Below are 23,846 nucleotides of genomic sequence, written 5' to 3'. Positions count from 1 at the left end.
TATTAGTGAAACACAATGGTTTTTACACGCTGAGAGACAAATCCTCAATAAAGGTGAAACGCAAACAGAATGGAATGTAGGAGAGTGCTGAGAAGGGAGGAGGAGGGGGGCGGGGGGAGGAAGCTGGAGAAAACCCAGGGGAAAAGCAGGGACCTAATTATTCTGCTACCACTCTTCTTGAAAAAACACAGAAGACTGGAATTTTTAAAAAATGGGTAAACATCACCAGAATTTAGCAATGAAAAAGTGTTTTAATTCCTACTAAAATTTTTGAAGGTTAGGAATGCTTGAAAACGGCTTTGTTTCACTGTCATAGGGAAAAAAACTAACTTCCTGCCGCACAGTGAGATGCTGTAATGACTTGCTCAATTACAAAAGTCACGTAATTATTTCATTACCTCTCTACCCCGTCTGTTGTCTTTTAGATAAATAATAATAGGTAACATTTATTAAGTAGTTACTATACACCACATACTTTTCTAAACGCCTCCCATGGATTAGCTCATTTAATCCTCGTGATATGCCTAGGAAATAGGTGGTATTATTACTATCATCATCATCATCATCATCTGTGGTGAGGAAACAAAGATACAGAGAGGTTACTTGTCCAATATCACACAGCTAATTTTTTTTGTAAGGAAGATTAGCCCTGAGCTAACATCTGTTGCCAATCCTTCCCTTTTTGCTGAGGAAGATTGGCCCTGGGCTAACATTCGTGCCCATCTTCCTCTGCTTTATATGGGACGCCACCACAGCACGGCTTGACAAGCAGTGCATCACTCCGTGACCGGGATGCGAACCTGCGAACCTCGGGCCGCTGAAGCAGAGTGCTCAAACTTAACTGCTGTGCCACTGGGCCAGCCCCCAGCTTTTTTTTTTTTTTAATTAAAACGAAAAAGAAATTCTACTTGGAGCATTCTATTTAATTTAGCCAATTAAAGTTTAACTACGTAAGGATAAGAACTTAAGAGTACCAGATGAGAAACATCAAAAGCTTTTAAAAGAAATGAGCTGTAAAATTCAACTGCATTTCTATATCTGTATTTAAATTAAAAAGCAGAACTAGAATTTCAGAAGTCTTTTAGACTATCTGCAAAGATTAGGATAACTTTCCAGAAATATACCTGCTTTTCCTTACTTTTCTAAAACTTAGGTGTGTAAAGTTCTTTACTTATAAAAAGCTAATATATGCTTATTTTAGAAAATACAGAAAAGCATAAAAAGAAAAAATCCTATCTAAAACATTCAGTGATGATAGCTTGATGCTTCCTTTCAGTCTGATTTTATACAAAGTTTTTTTAAAAATAATGTTTTATAGGAATCCTACTTTGTATCTGTTTTTCACTCTAAAATATAAACACATTACCGTCTTCTAATAAACTCTTCAAAAATTTTTAAAATGGCTACATACTAATCTGTTGAAGAGATACATAAACATTTACTAAACATTCTTATTATTGGATATTTAGGTTTTTGCTGCCTTCACTTTATGAAGAATTTCCAAAGAGAACAGCTTAAATACTTCATTTGTTAAAGAGGCACAGCTGAAGACTTACCATCAGAATGGTCTTTATAAACCCTAATCAGAAGACTTCAGTCTAACCTAATCGCCTGGCCTGGTGCAAAGGAAACAGAAGAACTGCCCTACCTCACACCTATCACATAACTTGGTCCTCTCAAGCATCTGTGTTCATCTGCTTGGACTCTTCAATGTCAAGCAGTGACCGCCTGCCCTTATGAAACAGACATTCCCTCTGAATTTAATCTTAAAAATGATTTATCCTCAGCCTCGACTTATGTTCCATGGTTAGCAGTAAGGGCAGTTATAGTAATTGTATCTTGCTTTCTACGGATTAATAATAGCACTCTATTGTGGGGTGCTATTCAAAGCTCCTCAGATCATATTAGTACAAAGATAGCAGTATACCAAACCCCCTAAAATTCCATGAGTGAGATTAAAAACCTTGCATATTAATATACTTTTATGCCCAAGCTGAAGCCATCTATATACTTCAGACCACCTAGACCAAAAGAATAGCAAAATCCTGAAAGTACATTTGTACTTGTGATTTACTTACCAAAGGCACTAAAAAGCTGGTAAAGGTCGCTGGTTTTCCATTCTTTGGGGAATGTCACGTGGAGAACGTGATCGCGTTTAGGTTGCACTACAAGACAAATTTTTGATGAAGGTTGATAGCTGAAAAGTGAGTAACACACCAGTGGTTCTTTGATGAAACTAAGCCCAAGCTAACTTGGGGAATCGTTATGAATGCCTGATGATGACCAAACAACTCCTACAAGTATCGTCAGGAATAACAGGACTCTGCCATCTTAGCCTGAACCTCAGATTTTATAGAACCCACAACAATCTGAACCCTAGCAATTCTATGCAGAAACATCTTTGCTCATAAAGCTCCTGTGAAAATTATTTAAAGAAAAAAAAAGGCTGCTCTGTTCAAGAAGTTTCACTAAAATTTAACTTTCTCCTTTTAATCTAGTTGTCCATATTTATTTAGCTAAAAAAATAACACCCTGTGCAAATTAAACAGACTGAGTTTAAGTAGAGGCAGTCCTGAGTCACAATCTTGTGCTCTAAGCCGGGACCCACCACTAAACCGTGCAACTCTAAGCAAGGGACCTAACCACTCTAGCCACACGTGGCTCTGAACTGGGATGACAATGTTTAGCTCACAGAATTGTTGCGAGAACGACAGATTAAAAATTAAAATGTAAGTCTAATATGGAGTGCACCACAGTATGTCTCCGAACTATCACTGTGACGATTACTATCATCAAGTACAGTTCACACGTTTCTATACCTCTATGGCAGCTATTACGGCAAATAAACCAAGGCTAGGAAAAAAGCAATGGAAAAGAAGAGTGGGGTGATAAGGATAAAGTAGAGAATAATCAGAAGGAGGAGTAACTACCTCCCAAATAGGTTTTCAATGAAAAAAAGAAATCAACCTACTAAACTTAAATATATACATACTCAGATAAGTGGAAAATAGACAACTTACTGTTACTGACACAGCTAGCACATGTTAAAATCTTTTATATATATACTTAGAAGAAATTACAAATTTAGAGTTCTGAGTAAAAATGAAATAATGAAGATATATTTTTTAAAAATTCAACTCATGCATCAACTGGAAAATGTAAGTAAAGAGATGAATTAATCATGGCCCAAGGGTACCATTAACTTAAGCATACTATTCATATCAACCACAAAATCACTGCCTATTTTTAAGTGAATAAAGCTCTTTCTTCAGTAATACTTTTCCTGTTATCCTTTCCAGACCACACACTTAAATGTGCAGATGCAATGAGAAAATAAAAATTCACTTACAGTCTGGGCCTTCCAAGTTTAGATAGGGGATATCCATGACTCTCATAAGAAATAACCTACAAAAAGAAAAGAAAAACAGGTAATGGACTAATTTCTATTAAAAACCTGACATACGCATCTATTAAATCTTTTACTAGAAGCTTCTTAATATATTACTCTATTTCTAAGATCATTTTAAAAGCTCTTAGATTCACCTCAAAGATTTTTCTCTAGAGCTAAATATTTATCATAAATAGAAAAAAAAAAAAAAAACCCAAGGTATCCCTAACATCTACAACAGTTCTTGGCATTCAGTAACTGCTCAATAAATATTAGCTAAATGAATGAAATTAGCAATCAAGGAGTTGAAAGCAAGTCCTCTGCAGAGTTGCCTTGTTGGCCCAGAGAAACTGAGAGGAAACAAACATTGCAGAGTGTTAACCATCATATCGACTTATGAACACTTGTTCCTACAAACTTTAAGGGTAATCCCCATGACTGGTGCTTCGTGAGCTGAAAATGACAGTAGAGATGACTTTTTTTTTTTTCACTGAAATGCAAAGTCACCAGATGAATACTAATCTTATCGGGTGAACTGCACAGTCTAAATTAAGTGACCGTCTCAAAAGCTCATGTCATTATTGTCATCTAAAACATATTAAAAGCGCAAAGCAAATCAATCCTTGGTAAAGAAAACCATCACGCTGCTATAAACCATAGCAGTCATTTTATGTATACCTTCCAAAATGGATACAAAAGCACTTAAAAAAGAGTACTTGTAAATTATAACTCTCTGTAAAGCTATTCAATTTTCTTTTATGTGCAAGATTATGGACAAAATATCAGGCATTCTGTTGTTATAAGATGATTTTAATGAGTTTTATGTAGATAACACATCGTGCATTTCTGGTAGAGACTGTATTATACAGCAAATTAAAAAGGCAATCCAAGCACCCAACAAGCAATTAGTTTGGCTTCACTGACCTGCAATTAAGGCACATTATTACCAGGCATTCACAAGCCAAGCAGGGCATGATCTAGTTTACAAATGGAACCATCACTATGAATAACACTGTTCTGCTAATGCCAGAAAAAACCAAGTACTGGTACTCCGTGGCTTGAGAACTTGTTGCCTAGCCTACAATTTAATAAACCAAATCCTATGGCTAAGAAACCAAATTTATTTTTAGTTCACTAATTTAGGCTCAAGTGTCCTATTCTGGTTCTGGTAGCTGTTTTACCCAATTTAATCAATACTACCTGCAATACCAGAAGACAAGTCATCTTAAGCACCCACTACACAGCTAGCTGGTTCTCAGTGACAGTGCCAACCAGAGCCTGAAAAGTCATGCCTGCCTCAGAAAGCTCAGTATTTTTATGCTTCATGTAATTTTCAATTCTCCATTTAGTAAATTTAGAGATAGTCCCCCAATTCAAAAAAACTCTAATTTAAAAGTTAATGGAACATATCAAGCGCCATAAAAATAATTTGTTTTTTAACCCTAATTTCAACAAAAGAATAAAAGTTGAATCAACAAGATGTTCACTGCTACACTATCAGACACACCAATAATCAAAATCAACCTCAAGATTCAATAATATGTGGGGGTTGGTAAATTATAGTTCATCATTTCAACAGAACATTCAACAATCAAAATAATTCCAAAATAACTTCTGAAAACTTCAACACATCAATAAATCATGATCCAATTGTAAGTTTTAAAAAAAGCACAAAATTTTATTCTATGATTATAGGTTTGTAAAATATTTATGTCATTAAACCAAGAATAAAAAATACCCCCACCCCCTAGAAAAAAAGCCAATGGTTTTGGGAAAGTGAGCTCTGTTTTTCAAAATTCCTTTTACTATTATTTTTTAAACTTAAAAAGGAAAATAAAAGCTTCCAGAACCAGAGGCCCAGGGGAAATAACTAGAGACTTGCTTAAAGAAGTCCAACTGAATATGCTGGTTGACTCAATCTTGTGTATCCTGTGCACATCTTACCTGCTGGGGGAGGAGGAATATAAAGTAAAACCACAAGTTTGAGCCTATAATTGCTTTATTTCTTTTAAAAATATTGTTTTACTTCTAAAATCATGGGACCTCAACAAGTTTAGGAAACCTATTGTCCTATAAATACCAACAAGGATTCTACTTAGAAAAAGAAGACGTCCCTAATTTATCTCACCATGTAAATGTTTCAAAAATTTATTTGAAAGATGTCTTTGTTGAGCAATATACAGGCTATTTGTTCTCTAATATTTCATCTCTGATTAAAATAGATAAAAATTTATTCTTAGCTAAAACACTCAAAAGATTCTTTTGAGTTAGTTAATCCTACACTATCTTGTCTGCTGACTAGTACTTTAACTAAATAGAAACTCCTTTCAAATGAATTACTAACAGTGCTTCTTGCTCTTCCTCCGTCCCTCCATCTTCATGCCTGGGCTTTAGAGAGAAGTGAATAGCCCCAAACCCTGGAGGAAGACGAAAACTAACTCTGTGTGTGACTTGGCAGACTGCGCCTCTGGCAAGAGCCATGCAATTGGGAAACCGACTCTAAAACTGTAGCTGAGCGTCTGTGGAACTGAACCAAAGTAAACTCTCCAATGGCCTCCCACCTCCCTTATGCCAGGCTGTTTGCAAGCCACTGCTCTGGTAACATCCCGGCCCTTCTGAAGTAAAATTAAAACATTTCCTTGTACGCATGCCTCATACAAACTGGCTGTCAAAAGGCCTACACTGACTCCTCGGAATGATTTGATAAAATACTTCACATATGGATCATCTGACTTGACAGTTTTCATTTTAACGTATGAGGAAATGCACTGGGAAAGCAGAAATGCTGATAAATACATGAAAGGCTGTTCTCTCACTGGGAATTGTATCAAAGAAAAATCTCTCCTAGAAGGCCTTTCATCTGCAGATATCAAAAAGATGCTCAGACCAATACTTGGATGAAACGTTATTTCTTATTTTAGTGAGGATTTGAGATGGCTATAATTTGGTAAAGACACTCAAGGCTGTGCAGGAGTCTTGCCACATTCCTGCAAGCTTTCTGATGAAATATTATTTTAGCACTTACTCTCTAAAGGATTGACACTAACTCTGTCAAAGACTAAAATTAAAATTCCCATTTGATACCATGGCCAATTTTACACCAGGATTCTACCCTAAGAAACCGTGTAACTCCAGTTCACATTTAGATGCCATAAAACAAATTTTATCCTTTTTGGCATTTGTTAGTTTTTTAATGTTCTACAATTATATGACTGGTGATGCTGTTTATCTCGGCTTTCAAACATGTCTGGAAAGACCCAAGGGTAAAGTACAGCACACTCCAGAGTCCTTTGCTCAGCAGACTGGGTAACTTCAGCTCAGCCTCTTAATAGGCTACACAGCACTGACTGTGCACAGTGCCTTTATCTCCAAAAAGCCATTCACCAATGTCCATTTCAAACCAGGGCAGTATGACATTGTGACCTACTGTATGAGAAGGCTCGCCAGTCACTAAAGAATTTTGTTTCAGATATAAAACCTCCTAGGAGCCTAGAACCTTGAGCCCTTTTTAAAATGTTCCCCATACCAGCAACATCAGTATCACCCGGGAACTTATTAGTAATGGAAATTCCCGGGGCCCTACCTAAGACCTACTGACTCAGAAACTCTGGGTTCTAAGAGTCACTGAGTTAAAAGGAAAAGAGAATGTTCAATGTTGTATCGTTAAATGCCATTAATGATGATCCATTAATCAACTAGATAATAATGACTTGTACCAACTTCTCCAAAAAAAGTATTCATTAGTCTTAATGATTTGTTTGCATTAAATGATTTCGGCTCAAAAAAACACAAAACTATTAAAACAAATACTAAGGACTACCTCAAAATCCAGGAAGCAATAACATAAGTCTTCTACCACTCCCTGAAACCAGGAGGTCAACTGTGGCAAGCAACTAGGTCCTCTGCAAGAGATAAATTGAGGAAATTATTGCTGACAGCTATTGTTCCTCATTTTTAAGAAGAAAGTGAAAAAAAGACGACTTATACTACTCTCTTGGCAACTCATTGGCAAAAGTCCAATCAGTTTCTGTGAATCGGCCACAAATGAGCACCTCCAGCATCACAAATTAAACTTTAGCCACTAACGCAGTATGGAAGGCTGGCAAACACTTGAAGGAGTAACACACATGACACAAAGACTCAGACACCTCCAACCATATCAAAATCCTCCGACCTTCCTAACAAGTTTCAGACACAGATTCCGGCAACCACAAAACACACTAGGCTGCTCCAAGAAGTACACTAAGATCAAAGGGTCTTCTCTGATGACACAATAGTTTGTCTTGGACTATGGCTTATCTGAACCATTCCCTAGTTGTCGAATAAAAAAGAAAGGATTGCAAAACAATGCCAGTATTAACCCATTTTATGCGGCTAAGCTCAAGAAAACAAAAGGGCAAAAGTGACACTCAAAAACGCATGCAAGAAGTCCTGAAAGTGATTTAGGAATACTTTGCACAAGAGGCTCAAATCTCTGGGAACTAAAAAGATCATTCAAGTTCCTTAAAATTCTGCATTACCAAATCTACGCATAAAATCAATGATACTATTGAGAAATGAAAGAAAATATTTAATTTTGCTCCTGCAGCAGCATGCTTTCCAATGGCGTAACTGATGGCAGAGAAAGAAAGCGGATCAGTGAGATGCATTGACGGCCACTGTAAGAAGCAATTGGCAAAAAATGGTAATGCCCAGTGCAGGGCAATAGAAGTGCATACTAACAAAAGGCCAACCCACAAAGGGTTAAGTTATAAGGTGACTAGGATATCCACCTGACGAACCACTGAAGGCCATCTACGTGATGCTGACCACTAGTTTCACCATCTTTTGAAAATCCTTTATTGTATTTTTTTAAGTTACAAAATTACATAATCAGTATAATCTCAATTAGTAAATGAGGTATACTGATCTCAATTAGTAAATGAAGTAGACACAGAAAACACACTAATAGGAAATTCACTAAAACAACAGCTCTTTTTTCTTTTTGGCAGGTGGAATTATGAGTGGGTAATTTTGTGTTTCAATTAGAAAAAAATATATTATTTTTTTAAAAGTACAAAGTTCCTGACTAAAATAACAATATTTATTATTGCATGTTCAGCCTCATTTGATTCCCTGGTGTCTGGAGGACAGGCAGAGAAGTAACGGTCCCATCAGACAAGGAATGAGGAAGCAGGTTTTTCTAAGTTCAGTGGTTTAACTTAGCCACTAGGGGAGAAGAGACAGACTCAGAACCAAACTCTCTCACTGCCGGCCCCCACCTTCTCTCTGCTGTGTACCCCTCACATTTGGCTTTTAGTCTGAGCTATTTCCAAAGCCTCCGTGTGACATGGTGAGTCCTAGCAGGAGCATCTAGGGACAAGTCAGGATTTTAGTCCTGAATCACTTCCCAAGCCCCTAGTGCACATAAGTGAAGCAAGAGCTTGGGATACAAGATCCCAGAAACACTTTTTTCAGTGCTCTAAGGGCTGATTAAATTATAGCTTCGTGTGATGGGGCGGAAGCCCAGATATGAGAAATGAGGTTGCTGTCTGAGGAAGAGCTGTGGGTAGACTGAATTTTCAAGGCAATGGGAATAAAAGGCAGCAAAGAGAGCCATATTTCCACAGACCAAAAGGCCAAGCTTCTCATGCGTGCAGTACAGAAAGAGCTGCTACCCAGCTACCCGGGCATCAGGCCTTCCGGCCCACCTGCCCCCACACGCCATGACCACCATCAGGAAACTGGCGAATCGGCGCATCTCAGGGTTGAGTGAGACCTAGCGGTGTACGAATACAAGAGCTTATTTTATGTCGTGTCAGCTTTGTACACATACACGCAGGCCTGAATGATCTAGAAGGATTTCTAATGTTATGCCATGTCTTAATAAAGATGACGACGTTTATTCTCCTCTCTTTCCCTAGCAAAAGAAAAAACCTCAAGCCCCCAAACTCTTCATTCTTCCTCCTAGAAACTCAGTATTTCATTCAATGACTAAATATTTCCATTTGTTCATCTGCTTTCATCAAGACTACACCTCTCTTCCTAAAAAGCTGTATCTCAAAAAAGAGACTTCCAAGTAAAATTGCACTCCTCTCATAGCACTGAAGACTGGGAGACAGAAACGTTGAGCAAAATCTCATCTCAACACAATCTGAGCAGTGAATTAATTTACAGCTTACCCCAAGTCCCAAGCCTTCCAAAGGAAAATTGAAACCTTTAACGACTGCCAGCTCAACTGTACTTGCAAATGGTCCGGTATTTCCTTCAGGGCCCAGCAGTAAAAGCACTTCATAAGAACCCTGTATGCAAGAGCTCATCATTATACATATTTATGTGCTATAAAAAACTAATTTTATCATCCAGGGTAGGAAGCATGCAGACCTCTCTCACAAAATAAGCTCATTTATTTTGCTCACTAAAGCTCTTGTGTAAAATCAGAGGGCAACCACTGGCTGGAAGGGAGTTACTGTGGCTTCAGTCATTTTAATTTCACTCAAGTGGGGGTGGGGGGGGATACAATTTTCAATCTAGTCACTTGACGTTTTGACAAACAGAGTGTTAACCAACATCTGTCCTGAAGCCAACTCATATTCTTTCTTAAACAGAGGTACAACACCAGAAACAAGGGGAAAAAGAAAGGGAAAAAAAAAAAAAGAAACCAGCAGCTCATCTGAACAGTCTCCATCAAATGAACCGTATCAAATTACATCAAGTAAAAATGTTAAACCAAGCATTATACAAAGGGAGCGTCTGCAGGGCCTGTAAAGAACAGATTGTAAAATGTCAGAGGAAACCAGCCCCACACAATCCAATGGTCAAAGGCAACATCTTTTAGAATCACTGCTCAGGCTGAGAGAAAAAGAAATCTTTCCGAGCTCTCAGCATTGTCTCTTAAGAAAATGTGCAACTAACTGTAGAACTGTCTCTTTCAGAGACCGTGTACTGTGGATGTTTTTAGTCGAGGATGGACCTGGGTCATCCCTGACTTTGTCACTTCTCAGCTTTAAAATGGGGACATTATTATCTACTTCTGAGGGCTGCTGTCAGAAATCCCTGTGAATGTGGGTGATATACTCTGAAGAGTGGAAAACGGTCAAGGGAGATGATATTTGGTAGCTAGTCTCAGTTTCTTAGAGTACACTGTTAACCCTTGAATGATAAAAATTAAATGTTAAATAGTCTTGGAAATAACTATTGCCTGCTGCCTCATAGCCAGGGCCAAAGCAAGGCAAGGAATACCTAAGAAGGCTGACTTTACTACTAACATGTCTATAGTGGGCTAAATGGCGGCCTCCAAAAAGACATGTCCACATTCTAATCCCTGGAACCTGTGAATGTTGCCTTATTTGGAAAAACGGTCTTAGCAGATGTAATTAATAATTCAGCTAAGGATCTTGAGACAAGACCATTATCCTGAACTATTCAAGTGGGCCCTGAATGCCAGCACAAGTGTCCTTACAAGACAGAGGCAGAGGGAGACAAGACAGACACACACAGGAGGAGGCAATGTGGCCATGGAGGTGGAGATTGGAGAGATGCGACCAGAAGCCAAGGAAAGCCAGCAGTCACCAGAAGCTAGGGGAGGCAGGGAACAGATGCTTCCCCAGAGCCTCTGGAGGGGGTGCAGCCTGCCTAGACCTTGATTTCAGACTTCTGGCCTCCAGAGCTGTGAGAGAATGCATTTCTGCTGTCTTAAGCTACCAAGCTTGCGGTGACTAGTTATAGCAGTCATAGGAAACTAATGTAATACTCTAACACAGAGGAGGCAAGTTGTTTAAATAGATATCCAGGGGTTGACTGATTTTTTTACCTCTGCAAATTACTTGTTTATTGTAATGCTAAGCAAGTGCCCGTAGCGCTAGCACACCAAGAAGCGGTTTGTGGGGCGGGTACCTTTTAAGGTTTCTTTAAAAAGTAGCCTTTTGATAAAGCCACAGAAGCAGCTCACCTAATAAATCTTCTGGCAATCAGGAGTGCAAGGTAGAAGTTAGATAAGGCAATATCAACAGGAGGCAAGCACCCCCTTCCCTGAAGAAGTCATGGAAACAAGCACTAGTTCCAGTCTTAAGAAACCAGACAGAAGGCTTCAGAATACTTTAATGTGCCCTGGACTCACCTGTCTCTTAACTTTATGAAAATCGGTGTACTAAAGAACTTTCAGGGTACTCAAACCAAGCCAATTCTGGGAGATTCTTTCCATCCTAGTAATTTAGGGCACCAAAAGTGAAATGAACACGACTTGGGTTAAAAATAAAGGGCTTTGGGCCGGCCCCGTGGCTTAGCGGTTAAGTGAGCGCGCTCCGCTGCTGGCGGCCCGGGTTCGGAATCCGGGTGTGCACCGACGCACCGCTTCTCCGGCCATGCTGAGGCCGCGTCCCACATACAGCAACTAGAAGGATGTTCAACTACGACATACAACTACCTACTGGGGCTTTGGGGGGGGGGGGAAGGGCTTTGGTTAAGGTTTGTGAGGATAAAATACATCTGTGTACTAGGGAAAAATACATTCCGTAAACTAGGGAGAAACTGGCTTCAAACCTTCTGGAATCTGGAAGGCTGCTCTAAGCGTTTGTAACAGTGCGATTTTACTCCTCCTGGCGCCTGACTCCAAAATTTGTACAATCTGGAAGAAGTTAAAAATGCACCCCGTTTTTACTAAAAAGCTTACTTCCTAAGCTCTTTATGATTAAAAAGTAATGTCCACAACAGCACCACAGTCCACTTCCAGCCAGCTGAGAATGAGTGATGAGCTATGCTCATCACTCCCTCTCCCTGGTTCAAGACCATTTCTGGTAGAAGCTAGGGGGCAGAGGACGCTACTCCTTTAGTCAAGCACTACTAAGATAAAATTAAAGGATAACTACTACCAAGTTCTTGAAAAAGCAAGCCAATTGAAGGGTCCCACAGTCACCACTGCTATTATCTGCCTCTCCTGACCTCCTCGGTTCTGGAATCACCAGGGGCTTCTGGGGAAGGATTGTGCACAGCACAGCTGCTCCTGGTGGCAGACGAGAGGAGGAGGCTGTGTGAGTCACTCTGCTGCCTCACCAGCAGCATGAGGCTCAACACACGAGTGCAACCAACACACAGGGCAGGTATTTTCTTCTCATTCACAATCCAACCTCGCAGCAAAACCTTTTTAATTAAGATACAAGTTATGAAGTGTTTTCTGAAGAGAACAGGCTGCTGTTCTCTATAAAAAAGGTTTTATTAGCACCATGCACTTCTGCCTCTTTCCTCCTGTCAACACAGAGAGACTGCCACCCAAGAATATTCAGCTAAGTACACATAGTCCACTTTGTTTATCTACCGCTGCCCCCAATACCGGGAAAAACTAGGTTCACGTTATTTTCTTGGAAGTTCACTGTGGTGAGAGTCACAGGAGCCACCACTCTCTGCACACCCACCACATGCCACACACTACGCTAAGCAGCCTTATCGACGCTGCTCCGCAACCTCAGGGCAGCCCTACAAGGGGGACATTTGTTCTCTCCATTTCACAGAGGTGGAAATTGAGCTTCAGAAAGGACGAATGTCCTGCCGGAGCGGCGTGATGTGAACCAAGCCGGCCCACCCTGAGGTCTCAGCTCTATTCACCGTGTCCCGGCTGCCTTGCATGTAAGCAAACCTCAGTCGAGGCAGTTGCACAACTTCACATCCACGCATCTTGGGTTTATGTGCCCGAGAAGTGATCCAAACATAAGACGGCAATAAAATAGAAAAGAAAAATGCTCCAGGTGTTTGCAAAATATCAATCATTTTAATAGATTAAATTCTCACTGAAGCAATGAGTTGCTCAAAAAGAAATAGGTCATACCGGACAAATTTATAGGGATGGAAAAGTAGACTAGAAGTTACCAGGGGCTGAAGGGAGGCAGGAATAGATGGTTACAGAGTTTCTCTTTGGGGTGAGGAAAAAGTTCTGAAAACAGATAGCGGTTCTGAAAACAGTGCACAGCACTGTGAATGTAATTAAGGCCACTGAATTGTTCATTTAAAAATGGTTAAAATGGGGGCCAGCCCCGTGGCGTAGCAATTAAGTATGCATGCTCCGCTGCTGGTGTGCCAGGTTCGGATCCCAGGCATGCATCAATGCACCACTTGTCAAGCCATGCTGTGGCGGCATCCCATACAAAATGGAGGAAGATGGACACAGATATTAGCCCAGGGCCAGTCTTCCTCAGCAAAAACAGGAGTATTGGCATGGATGTTAGCTCAGGGCTGATCTTCCTCACCAAAAAAAAAAAAAAGTTAAAATGGCAAATTGTATGTTACATATCTTTACCATAATTTTGAAAAATTAATCATGTCATATACCAAAAACCATTGAATCGTACACTTTAAATGGGTGAACTGCATGTTATACAAAGTCATATCTCAATAAAGCTGTTAAAAATAAGAAGAAACAGCCTCCAGTGGGTCACTTAGTGAATGCTATTTCTTTATTCTCCTCTCCCAATAAAAATCTACAACTGAAAATGCTGCACAGCACAGGGACTGAGAAATGACCATGTGCCCTGAACACCATGAGTCACAAGTAGGCTTTTTCCTCTCCTACCTCCCTTCTCCGATCAAGGCTCATAACTGAATACAAAGCCCTACTTACAGGTTGTGTACAGTCCCAAAGGTACGATTATACGGTACTTCCTATAAAAACAAAAAAGCTCTTTGTTAGCTCCCAGCATCTGGTCAGAGAAGCATGTCCTCAAAGTATAAATGTCCCCACAGCAGTGACAAGCTGACTGAGGCCCATGGCACTGCACATTTTACATACCTTCTCCCATTGCATCCTCACAACAACCCTATCAAATCGACAGCAATATTCTCAATTACAGATGAGGAAGCAGAGGCCCAGAGAGGGTGACTTGCCCAAGATGGCACAGGTATAAGGAGTGGGGCTGGGATTCAAGTCCAGGTACCTGACCCTACACACCACAACTGCACTATACTACACAATATCCTGAAGTGAAGCAATTCTCCTGGAGAAATTAAATGATTTTTAAATTTTAAATGCAAATGGAAACAAATTATGCGGAGTGTCATGACATTCAGCCTTACCAACAGTACAAACTATATGTAACTCTTGCTTATGTTGGGAAGTTGCAAGTCGCACTGAGTGAATACCTGTAACAGTTAAAACATTGGACTTGGTGCCGGCCCCGTGGCCTGGCCCCGTGGCCTGGCGTGCGCCGCTGCTGGCGGCCCGGGTTCAGATCCCGGGCGCACACTGACGCACCGCTTCTCCGGCCATGCTGAGGCCGCATCCCACATACAGCAACTAGAAGGATGCGCAACTATGACATACAACTATCTACTGGGGCTTTGGGGAAAAAAAAGGAGGAGGATTGGCCATAGATGTTAGCTCAGAGCTGGTCTTCCTCAGCAAAAAAGAGGAAGATTAGTATGGATGTTAGCTCAGGGCTGATCTTCCTCACACACACACACACAAAATTAAAAATAAAAAAAATAATAAAATAAAACAATGGACTTAATTTATACCTGACCTGACCAGTATCTCAGTAAAGACATACTCGATCCATCACCCAGGATGCTAAAAACTGACAGCAGACACTGGGACTCAGAACAGACTGGCCTCATCCTCTTATTATTTCAGCACCTTCTGTTCCTCCTTATGAGGAGGGCCAGGCAGGACAGGAGAAGCATAAGTGAGGGGCCCCCTGCAGGTGATCAGGCACCGTTCCCTCGAGAGACAAGCAGGGTCTGCACCTCCGGACACAGGGGCCCACTGACAACTCACTAGCAAGCTGGCATACCACGCTGCTCGGCATGAATGACAGTTGCTAGTAAACAGGGGCAAACGAGAATTGCTCTGTCCATTATCAGTGAAAGGGCTGGAAGAAAGGAGGTACAGCACTGATCTTTACTATTTTGTTTTCCTATAATCCTTCATTTTAAAATCTCTCTGAGGGTAAATATGAAGCACATGCATATTATACAAAAAAAGCAACTTGCTGCCAGCACATGATTGATTTCCATGGAGGAAAAGGGAGAAAACATCATTGGGCTTTATTTCAGGCACCATAATGGTTCCTCCCCTCTCTATACTTATCACTCTTATATATACCTATACCACTTTCCATAAATTGCTATATTCATTTGAATAACAAAACTTTAAAAAATGCTCCAAATCAAAGCAAATTTGCTTCCATAGGTACAGTCTGACACACTTCAACATCATCTGATTTTTCATGAGCAAACTCTAAAGGTGGGTACAAGCAGAAGCGAACACTTCACATTTGCTCTAATTTTATATCCACATGATAACAAATTTTCTTCTTTGTCAAGAAACCAAAAACATAAAACACATTCTGCTACCACATCTATTTTTCTGGATCTGCTAGCGTGTTAAATTCTTTTACACTTCAAGAAACGAAAATAATATATACTGGGCACCTACTAAGCTTTCGTGCAATCTTTTTAACTTCCATGGGAGGCGAACAGTTTTACCGCCATTTTAAAGAAGAGGAAACAATTTGTCCAAGAACATATCACTCCTGCTTATGGCTTGTTTCCTCATCTGCAGCTTAGAAAGAACATCCGGCACTGTCATACCAGGAATTAGATTTCTAGAGGACTCCCGTTCAGTTTTAGAACACCTGTGTCAAGAATAAGGCGGCCATCCTATACAGTAAACTGCAGGCAATTCTCCCTTTTTAACTCTGTTACTTACAGAGACAAGCCAAAATAAAAGATCTGCTCATTTCCTTCCTCTTTCTAAGAATTGAGGTAAAGAGAAAATAACCTTCCCCAAAAACCTTCATAAAAGGTGATCTACAAGAGAGTTCAAGGTGTTTCGCAGAAACAGATGACTGTTAATAAAACATAAGGCAAAAGTCTGATTTTGTGCTTTCTGTGGTGCAATAAAAAGCAAAAGCAGAGAGTATTTTTAGCTCTTTCCAGCCTAAAAGGATTTGACCAAAGGATCTTCTCTAAGTCTGGTTTCCATGCATTGATTAAAACTGACCAAGGTTATAAAAGAAGGTAAATCATTTTCTGGCCAGAGAGCCTAGAACATAAACGAGGAGCACATTCCACACAGCCTGTCATTAGCACTGCTCTGATCCTGATTTCCATCGCTCAACTGTCTTATGACTTTCATTCTGATTTCAACAAAGTAAGGAGAAATAGGGGAGGTGCCTAGGCCATGAAAGAGACAAAATGGCACCGTACAAAATCCTCATGGGACATTCTTCCAGACAAATATCGCTCAGAGAACACCTTATATTACATTTGGTCTTTGCATACTGCTCAAGCACCAGCTGTCTCAGGATCGTCTCAATAGTTAACTCAATAAAGCTTCCAAAAAGGCACACCCAATGCAGCCCAACACTAATTTAGAATAATGCAGAAACAGGTAGAGCTTATTTCCCCTGAAGGTTTACTTTTTAAACATAAATCTGGTGAGAGCAGAACAAAATATTATTTGCATATGTAGGTGGTTTGATGTTCATCCAAATTTGTGTTAGGACTATGCATATTCTGTTAAGCTTACATGGAGAAAAGCCCGGTGCCAAAACAAATAAACCCTCAGAAAAATTTACAGATTCTTCTAAAATCAACCACTTGAGATAAAGTTGATGGCAACTGTCAGATGTTTTTCTACAAGGGTAATCCTGAAAAACATGACAAAATCAAGGTTTAATGTCATAAATCAAACTTGCATGTAAGAATGAGGTCAGTATTAACACAGAAAGAGATGTCAAAAGAAGCAACTGCTTTTTCCACTTTCTAAATGGGTTAAGAATGGATGACTGTACTTGACCACGCTATTCCAATATAGAATAAAAATAGTTCTTATTTTGCATTTCAAATCCTGCTGGAATTCTTTTTCCTTCAAAGATGAAGAAAATATTCTTCCTTTAGAGATGGGGAAAAAAATAGAGCAAAAAATCAAACGAGGCAAGAATTTTCAGTGCAATATCACAGGAGGGTTTCTGAATCCTCAACTATTTTTGGTATGCATCTAGGTTTTGGCAAAAAAAAATCTGAATGGACAGATGTCCCAATTTAAAATGAAGCTGTGTGTTTACTGTCCAGTTCTTTTGAGTAACAGTCTTTCACATTATTAGCAAAATCAAATTGATCTAGAAAATATAGTCTTAATTAAGCTTTTTAATCAAAACTTATTTTGATTGCTCTTCATGTTGGTCAGACAGATTACTGATAAACTAGATGCAGCCTATATCTAACCCAGTTTGTATACATCTTCTGATTTTATAAGGAGTTGATTTTAGTGAAGACGCAGGATCGTTATTTAAAATATTTAAAAATGAGTAAACATCTCCCAGTTGAAAAATATTGTTGAACAACAAACTTAACATCATGTACATAAAACTGCAAGGAATGGTCATGATCCAAACAATATTTAGTGTCACTTGCAAGTTCAACAGTCTATGACATAAGCTGCCGTTCCAAAGATTCACAAAGATAAAGATAAGCACTGCCCCCAAAATGAGAGTTAAGAGGTAAGAAAATCCTGTTTTCCCCATAAGGAAATAGATAGACAGCAAGGACTCAATTGTTAGCAGAATTAATTTTCCATGTGGAAAAATTCAACTTAATTTTCAAAATATACAACATGGTTACCCAGCCCTCTTTGAAAGATGTTTTGAAAGTCAAACACATTTACCTCTGAACTTACATAGAAAAGAAGAACAAAGATTAAGAAAATAAGAAGCCACAGTATGATAAAATTCCCTAACTCAGACTACACAAATTCCGAACTCGTAGGAATCCAGATGTTTGGAATTAACATCTGTCTCTGCAGGCTGTCACCTAAGTACAAGCGCTGTGATACTAGTATTTATACAGGCATCTGAAGGAGACAGTAAAGCACTGATAGGATTGTAAAGTGCTGCATGTAATGTAAGGAAATGATGTAACCAGACCAACAGTGAAATGGTTCGCTCTCTCAGTGGTAGTGATCGATGTGGGCTGCCTTGTTCTGTCTGGCTTGCCCAGAATCTCCTAGAACCAACCCTGCTAAGAGAGCTGGGGTAAAGACGAAGGTTTAGGGCTCTGGCACAGAGCCAAACTGTGGTCGGCTTGAGGATCACATCCATAACTTTAGTCTCGACTGTGCCAAGAAAGCACAAACCACACTTTGAAGTAATAATCTTGAGTTTCTTTGAAAATGCTCTGAACTTAGACTTCTCCCGAAATCACACTGACTTCTTCCAACAATGAAGGTAAATGAGCAAGATTTTACTTCATCGGATCCATTCAGATAAGGGCTCAGGATGACAATTAGAACTTCTCCACAGATTGTCTTAAAAGCCATTTGTGTAACTAACATCTTCTTAGAAAGAATCTCACATGTAAAGTTTGTTAGGGGTAAGTTAGGTCTAACTGTGTATACACACACACACACACACACACACACACACACACACACAGTCTCCCTTGTAGGTAATTTAATTTCCAAAACCACCACTTCTGTGTCTTAGAAGAGATGCACTACCTTTGGCAATGTTTTCTTTTCTTTTTTTTTTTAAGCCAATATATTTAAGAAATTACTTCCCCAAAGGTCAATTTCTATTTTCAAAAAAATCTGAGTCACTAGAGATGAGAAATATTTTATCTAAAAATGCACTGCGCCTCCCAATCACCCCTAACTGACGTCCCCAGTACTGGCTCTTCCACAGAGAGACAACTTGGGGAATGGGACCCTCTGATTACTTACTTGTTAAAAAAAGGTTCAATGAGTTTTGATCTGGCAGACACATGAATTTTTGGAGGACTAAGAAAAGAACCTAATGAAGAAAAGAAGCAGAGTATTATATACAGTCAAATAGACAAAGCCTGAAAGTTCAGGCAAAAATATATTTAAATCAACAGTATGGTTCAGCAGGGGTAAAAGGTGCTCACGTGGGCCAAATACCATGCCACAGGTTAAGTGTCAACGGTTCCTCCTGTGTACTCTCCATCCCCTCACCCCAATCTCCTCCGACTCCAACCTCAAAACCCTCCCACTTCTAACTGGGTGAGTGGGTGCCAGGGAAACGGCAGACAGGTGAGACCCACTCTAGACCACTGCACGGTAGACAGGAACACGTATAGTGAGTACCTAAGTAGTTTGCCATGGAGATGAAACACAGTCCTGTGATATAAGCATCATAGCCTGCCTCGTGGAGCTGTTCAGAAGCTGTGTCATAACTTGGAAAACCTTCTGCACTTTCTAAACAGAAAAAAGAAAAAACAGTTTTCCCAAGAGACATCACAAATCACGAATATTGGGAAGCACGCTGCCCTACCAAATCCAAACTGCCTTAGTTTGTACTGCTAAAATATCCTAAATAAGCTGGAGAAAAGCTATTTCTTAATTCTCTCCACACAAGACCTTATAATATGAGATATCAGAGTCATGGAAAATGAGGGCTTTGGTCTAAACTAGAGAAATGCCTCCGTTACATACATTACCGAAGACTCAGCGCAGGCCTCCTCGTCCCACACTGGTGGGTGCTATTTACGACCATGCATGACTCACCCTACAACAATGATTGCTCTTTTGATTGCTTCCTAAGGTCACGAAAAGGAGCTTCTTCTCTTATAGATAATGATAACATCGGGACACAACAGGTATTTCAGAGTAACAATTAACAAAATGGACTCTGGAGCCCGCTGTCTGAGTTTGAGTCTTTGCTCCATCACTTATTTGCTATGTGATCTCGGGCAAGTCACTTCACCTCTGGGCCTCCATTCTGGTGGAATGGAGATGACAATCAAACCTCCCTCATTAGGCTTTCGTGAGAATCAAATGGAGCTAATGTAAGTAAAGCTCTTACACAGCGCTTGGTACAAGGTAAACGTCTAGTCAGTGTTATCTATAAATACCCAAGTCACCCTCCCCACCAAAAAAGACTCCAATCAATATTGGCAGCTCAATTCAATAGTGTCCTCTTCTATGTTTCCAAGCTTACAGATCTAAAGATAAAAGCACAACTAACTCCAAAAATAGATCAGAACTTGCTGTAATGCTGCATTTGGAACATGGGGCCACTTCATAGGAGAGACCATTTTATAACGATTCTTTTGTCACACTGCTTTATACAGATGCTGAGAGGGTAACATCTGAGAAGAGTGACCTGCTTTAGAGTAAATTCTCTACCAGATACCAGAATATTATACAGAAATAATAGGATAAAACTATAACTCACAAATAATTATTTCCTAGAACCATTCTGGAAATGAATATCAAAAAGGATTCAACAGAATCAAAAGCATGAATGGAAATTAACAATGAAAAGGCTGTAATTGTTTTTAGGTCAATACAATGCCCTTCAAGCAAGAATTCCTTAACCTCCTAAGTATTAAATATTTAGACTTTAAGCTTAAAAAACGTCTTTTAACATGATAGCCAACTAAGTAATATTCTCTACCACAGGCTGAAACACATATTTCCAAAATCAATTATTTCCATTATATTGTTATAGAAAAGGTCTAGGTTTTCTCTCCTCCCACTCCTTTTCTTAATTCCTTTTTTGATCTATTACCCAGAAACGGAAGCAAATAAGTGTTATCTTGCCTGATTTAGTACCTTCCATTGTCAATTTCTGAACCATTAGTCCTATACCGTCTTCAGAAGTTTGCAAGCTACAGCTACCATTATAGTATCAGCAGCACAATCAGGCTAACAGGAACCAAGGAAGTAACACCTGGAAGGTTCACCAAATACCTGAGTAGGGGGCATGGCCAGACATGCAAAACATCTCCACCCCTGAGAAACATTCCTCCTTACTTCTGGTTTTCCTCAGTGCTGCTCCCACTCCTAAGGCAGCTCTGAAGGAGGCAGGGGTGGAGACTCTCCTTCCTCCACTGTAAACCCAGTTCTTGGGCTTTTCTGAGACACAAAGTATATTTCCATTCTACCCCTGGCAATTAATCACCAACTCTTTGTCTCTGCTTAAACAATGCACCATAAAAAAGAAGGACACATTAAGTTTTGGGAGAATTCCAAGCATTAGGAAATAAAAGCCCTGAAGCTTTAATTGCTAAACTTCTCAATGAACAGACTACCCAACTCTATTAACATAAAATAAATGTAGGATTAGAAGACCACCTTTATTCAGAAAACAGTAATTCTGACACAGGGCTTGAGCAAGTAGCCAAAATCTATAAAACTGCAATAGAGTTTCTAGACCAGTTTCACCTTTCTGCTACAATATATACATCAATAATTATCACAGAGAATTTGGAGGTTTTCAGGATCATTTTATATTCTTACCAACTTTAGGAGGGTTGAAAGGTGTCTCTTTTAACCGCTTTTCCAATTCCGCAAGGGATGTGTTGTTAATGATATCCTGTCAACCAGCAAGCAGAGAATTATGAGCCCTTATCATCTCAGCGCAACACGTATTAAAGAGATTCACTGAATGTCAGGACCAAAAAAAAAAAAGCATACTGCCCCCTTGTGTTCTTTAAAGAAACACAGGAGTTGAGTTTAATTTTCACCATATGGAAAGTACAACCATATGAAAGGTTTTTACAGATGTGTTAAATATCTACAGACCTTTGGCCAGAAAGCTATACTCTTCTCGCATTCGTTTCACTCAGTTATATAAAGTCACTTCACAAAATAGCAAATGATTATACTTTCACTTGAATTTTCTTGATTAGAAAATATATCTTATATTAGAAAATATATAAAATAAGTAAAGAAATGAAGAAGTGTGCATGTGTAATGTATTCAAAAATACATTATATATTTCAATATTAGAAAGCTTACATTCAAAAAATAAAAGATAAAAAAATCTATAATTCTACCACCCAAAGACAACTGCTTATTCACATTTTGATATATTTATTTATAGCCTTTTTCCAATTTTTTTTTCATTTTCATTCTTTCCTTTTTTGGGGGATGTAATTAAAAATTACATTTAAGTACACTAGAAGTCTAAAGCTCTTAGTGAGCAATTCAGAAAGTTTCAAAAATATAGCTTATCAGTGATATTCAAAATTTTTAAATACCTTAAAAGGTTGTGTGCTGGCCATCAATTTAGTATCCAAAAGTCTAAAGACAAAAGAATTTTTAATAAGATAAACAAAATGTGCATCCATGTTCAAAACATATTTTACTCAAATGAATAGCCTAGTGTCTTAAAAGTGGACAGGGGAATTAAGCACATTGGCCATTCTGACCTAGTGCTGGCATCTCCGCTACATTAGGGTGGGGACTCAGTCCCCTCAACCAGGAACTTCATCAAGAGGCTGTGGGAGAGTCCACACCCTGCCACACTCAGAGCACAAGTTCTAGACTTGCTTGTACCCTGAGAGGGTGCGGGCTATGTCAATCTCTAGGGTAAGTCAAATATCCTCATATGGTTTACACGGTTCAAACACTGCTGCAGGTCTAACATTCCCAAGCTGTTGCCATCTACTACCACTACCCAGACTTGTACAATATAAATTCTTGGAGGGTCAAAATCTGCACTTGGTAGTTTCATGCTATTATTGTTATTCCTTACAACTCTATTGCAGATATCAGAATACTAAAAGAGAGAGACACTAATACGAAAACTGTTTCTTTTCACATAAATGTGAACACTGTAGATAACAGGACAGAAATAACCCAGCTGAAAGAGCAACTGCTCCGCTACCATGCCCGTCCCCTTTCAAATGGGTTCTCAAACGCAGACGCTTGCTCTGTAGGCTCCACATAGCTGGCATGTGATCTAGTAGACATGACATATCAGAACTAACACGCAATGTTAACTGTGGAAAATACTAACAGGTAAAGGCACTGACTTAAAGTTGAGGAAAAATATCTCTAGCTAGACAGTTGACTGAATACAGAATACTCTCAACTGGACAGTTCACTGTGACAAGATACGTAGTCATGTGGTACTTAACAATGAGGACACGTTCTGTGAAATGAGTCATTAGGTCATTTCGTCACGGAAACATCACAGAATGTACTGAAAGGGGACAAAACTTCCCATCCCAAAATGTCTCTTTAACGTGAGGATTATTTTAGGCTGATTATTTTTAAGAAACAAAAGATTCAGCAAGTTTTTCTTGTTACCTCCTCCTTAACTGCCAAACAGAATTCAAACAAAAAAATCTGTCTCAGGAGGTGAGCTATCACCTCAGCATAACACGAACTAGGTGGTAGACTGGGAGGAACCTAGAAAAGCCTGTGTGTTGGGCTCCCCTCTGTGTTGTTCTGTTTCTGTGTAGCCAAACATTTGTGTTCCAAACGCTTGCTCCTTTTCACCTACCTGTGAATTACCTTTTTTCCTTTGAAGTCCCTGACTCTCCCCACCCCGCAACGTCTTCTTTTGTCTTTAGCTGAGGACGGTATTTAAGGTGAAGGCTTCAGCCATTTTGGTGAGTTATTTAGTTTTCCTGTGTTTCTCCCATGTATACATATTATTAAACTTTTGTTTTTCTCCTCTTAAACTGTATCATGTCAACTTAATTCTTAGACCAGCCAGAAGAACCTAGAAGAGCAGAGGAA

General features: G+C 39.4%; 1 protein-coding gene across 3 annotated transcripts in view; it reads right to left on the bottom strand.

Annotated features, from left to right (window-relative positions):
* Positions 1 to 23,846, bottom strand: part of PARN (poly(A)-specific ribonuclease) — a 156,693-nt gene that overhangs the window by 96,524 nt on the left and 36,323 nt on the right. For all 3 annotated transcript variants that reach the window (XM_058570015.1, XM_058570016.1, XM_058570017.1), the window contains exons 15-20: positions 22,358 to 22,400; positions 21,615 to 21,690; positions 19,458 to 19,568; positions 19,074 to 19,143; positions 3,350 to 3,405; positions 2,079 to 2,165 (exon numbers count right to left, since the gene is read on the bottom strand). In XM_058570015.1, coding sequence (XP_058425998.1) covers positions 2,079 to 2,165; positions 3,350 to 3,405; positions 19,074 to 19,143; positions 19,458 to 19,568; positions 21,615 to 21,690; positions 22,358 to 22,400 — 443 coding nt within the window. The remainder of the gene's footprint in view (positions 1 to 2,078; positions 2,166 to 3,349; positions 3,406 to 19,073; positions 19,144 to 19,457; positions 19,569 to 21,614; positions 21,691 to 22,357; positions 22,401 to 23,846) is intronic.

Source organism: Diceros bicornis, chromosome 26, assembly GCF_020826845.1.
Source record: "Diceros bicornis minor isolate mBicDic1 chromosome 26, mDicBic1.mat.cur, whole genome shotgun sequence".
Lineage (NCBI taxonomy): Eukaryota > Metazoa > Chordata > Mammalia > Perissodactyla > Rhinocerotidae > Diceros > Diceros bicornis.
Note: the sequence above shows the minus strand (reverse complement) of the source record. Positions and strands in the feature narration are given on the sequence as shown.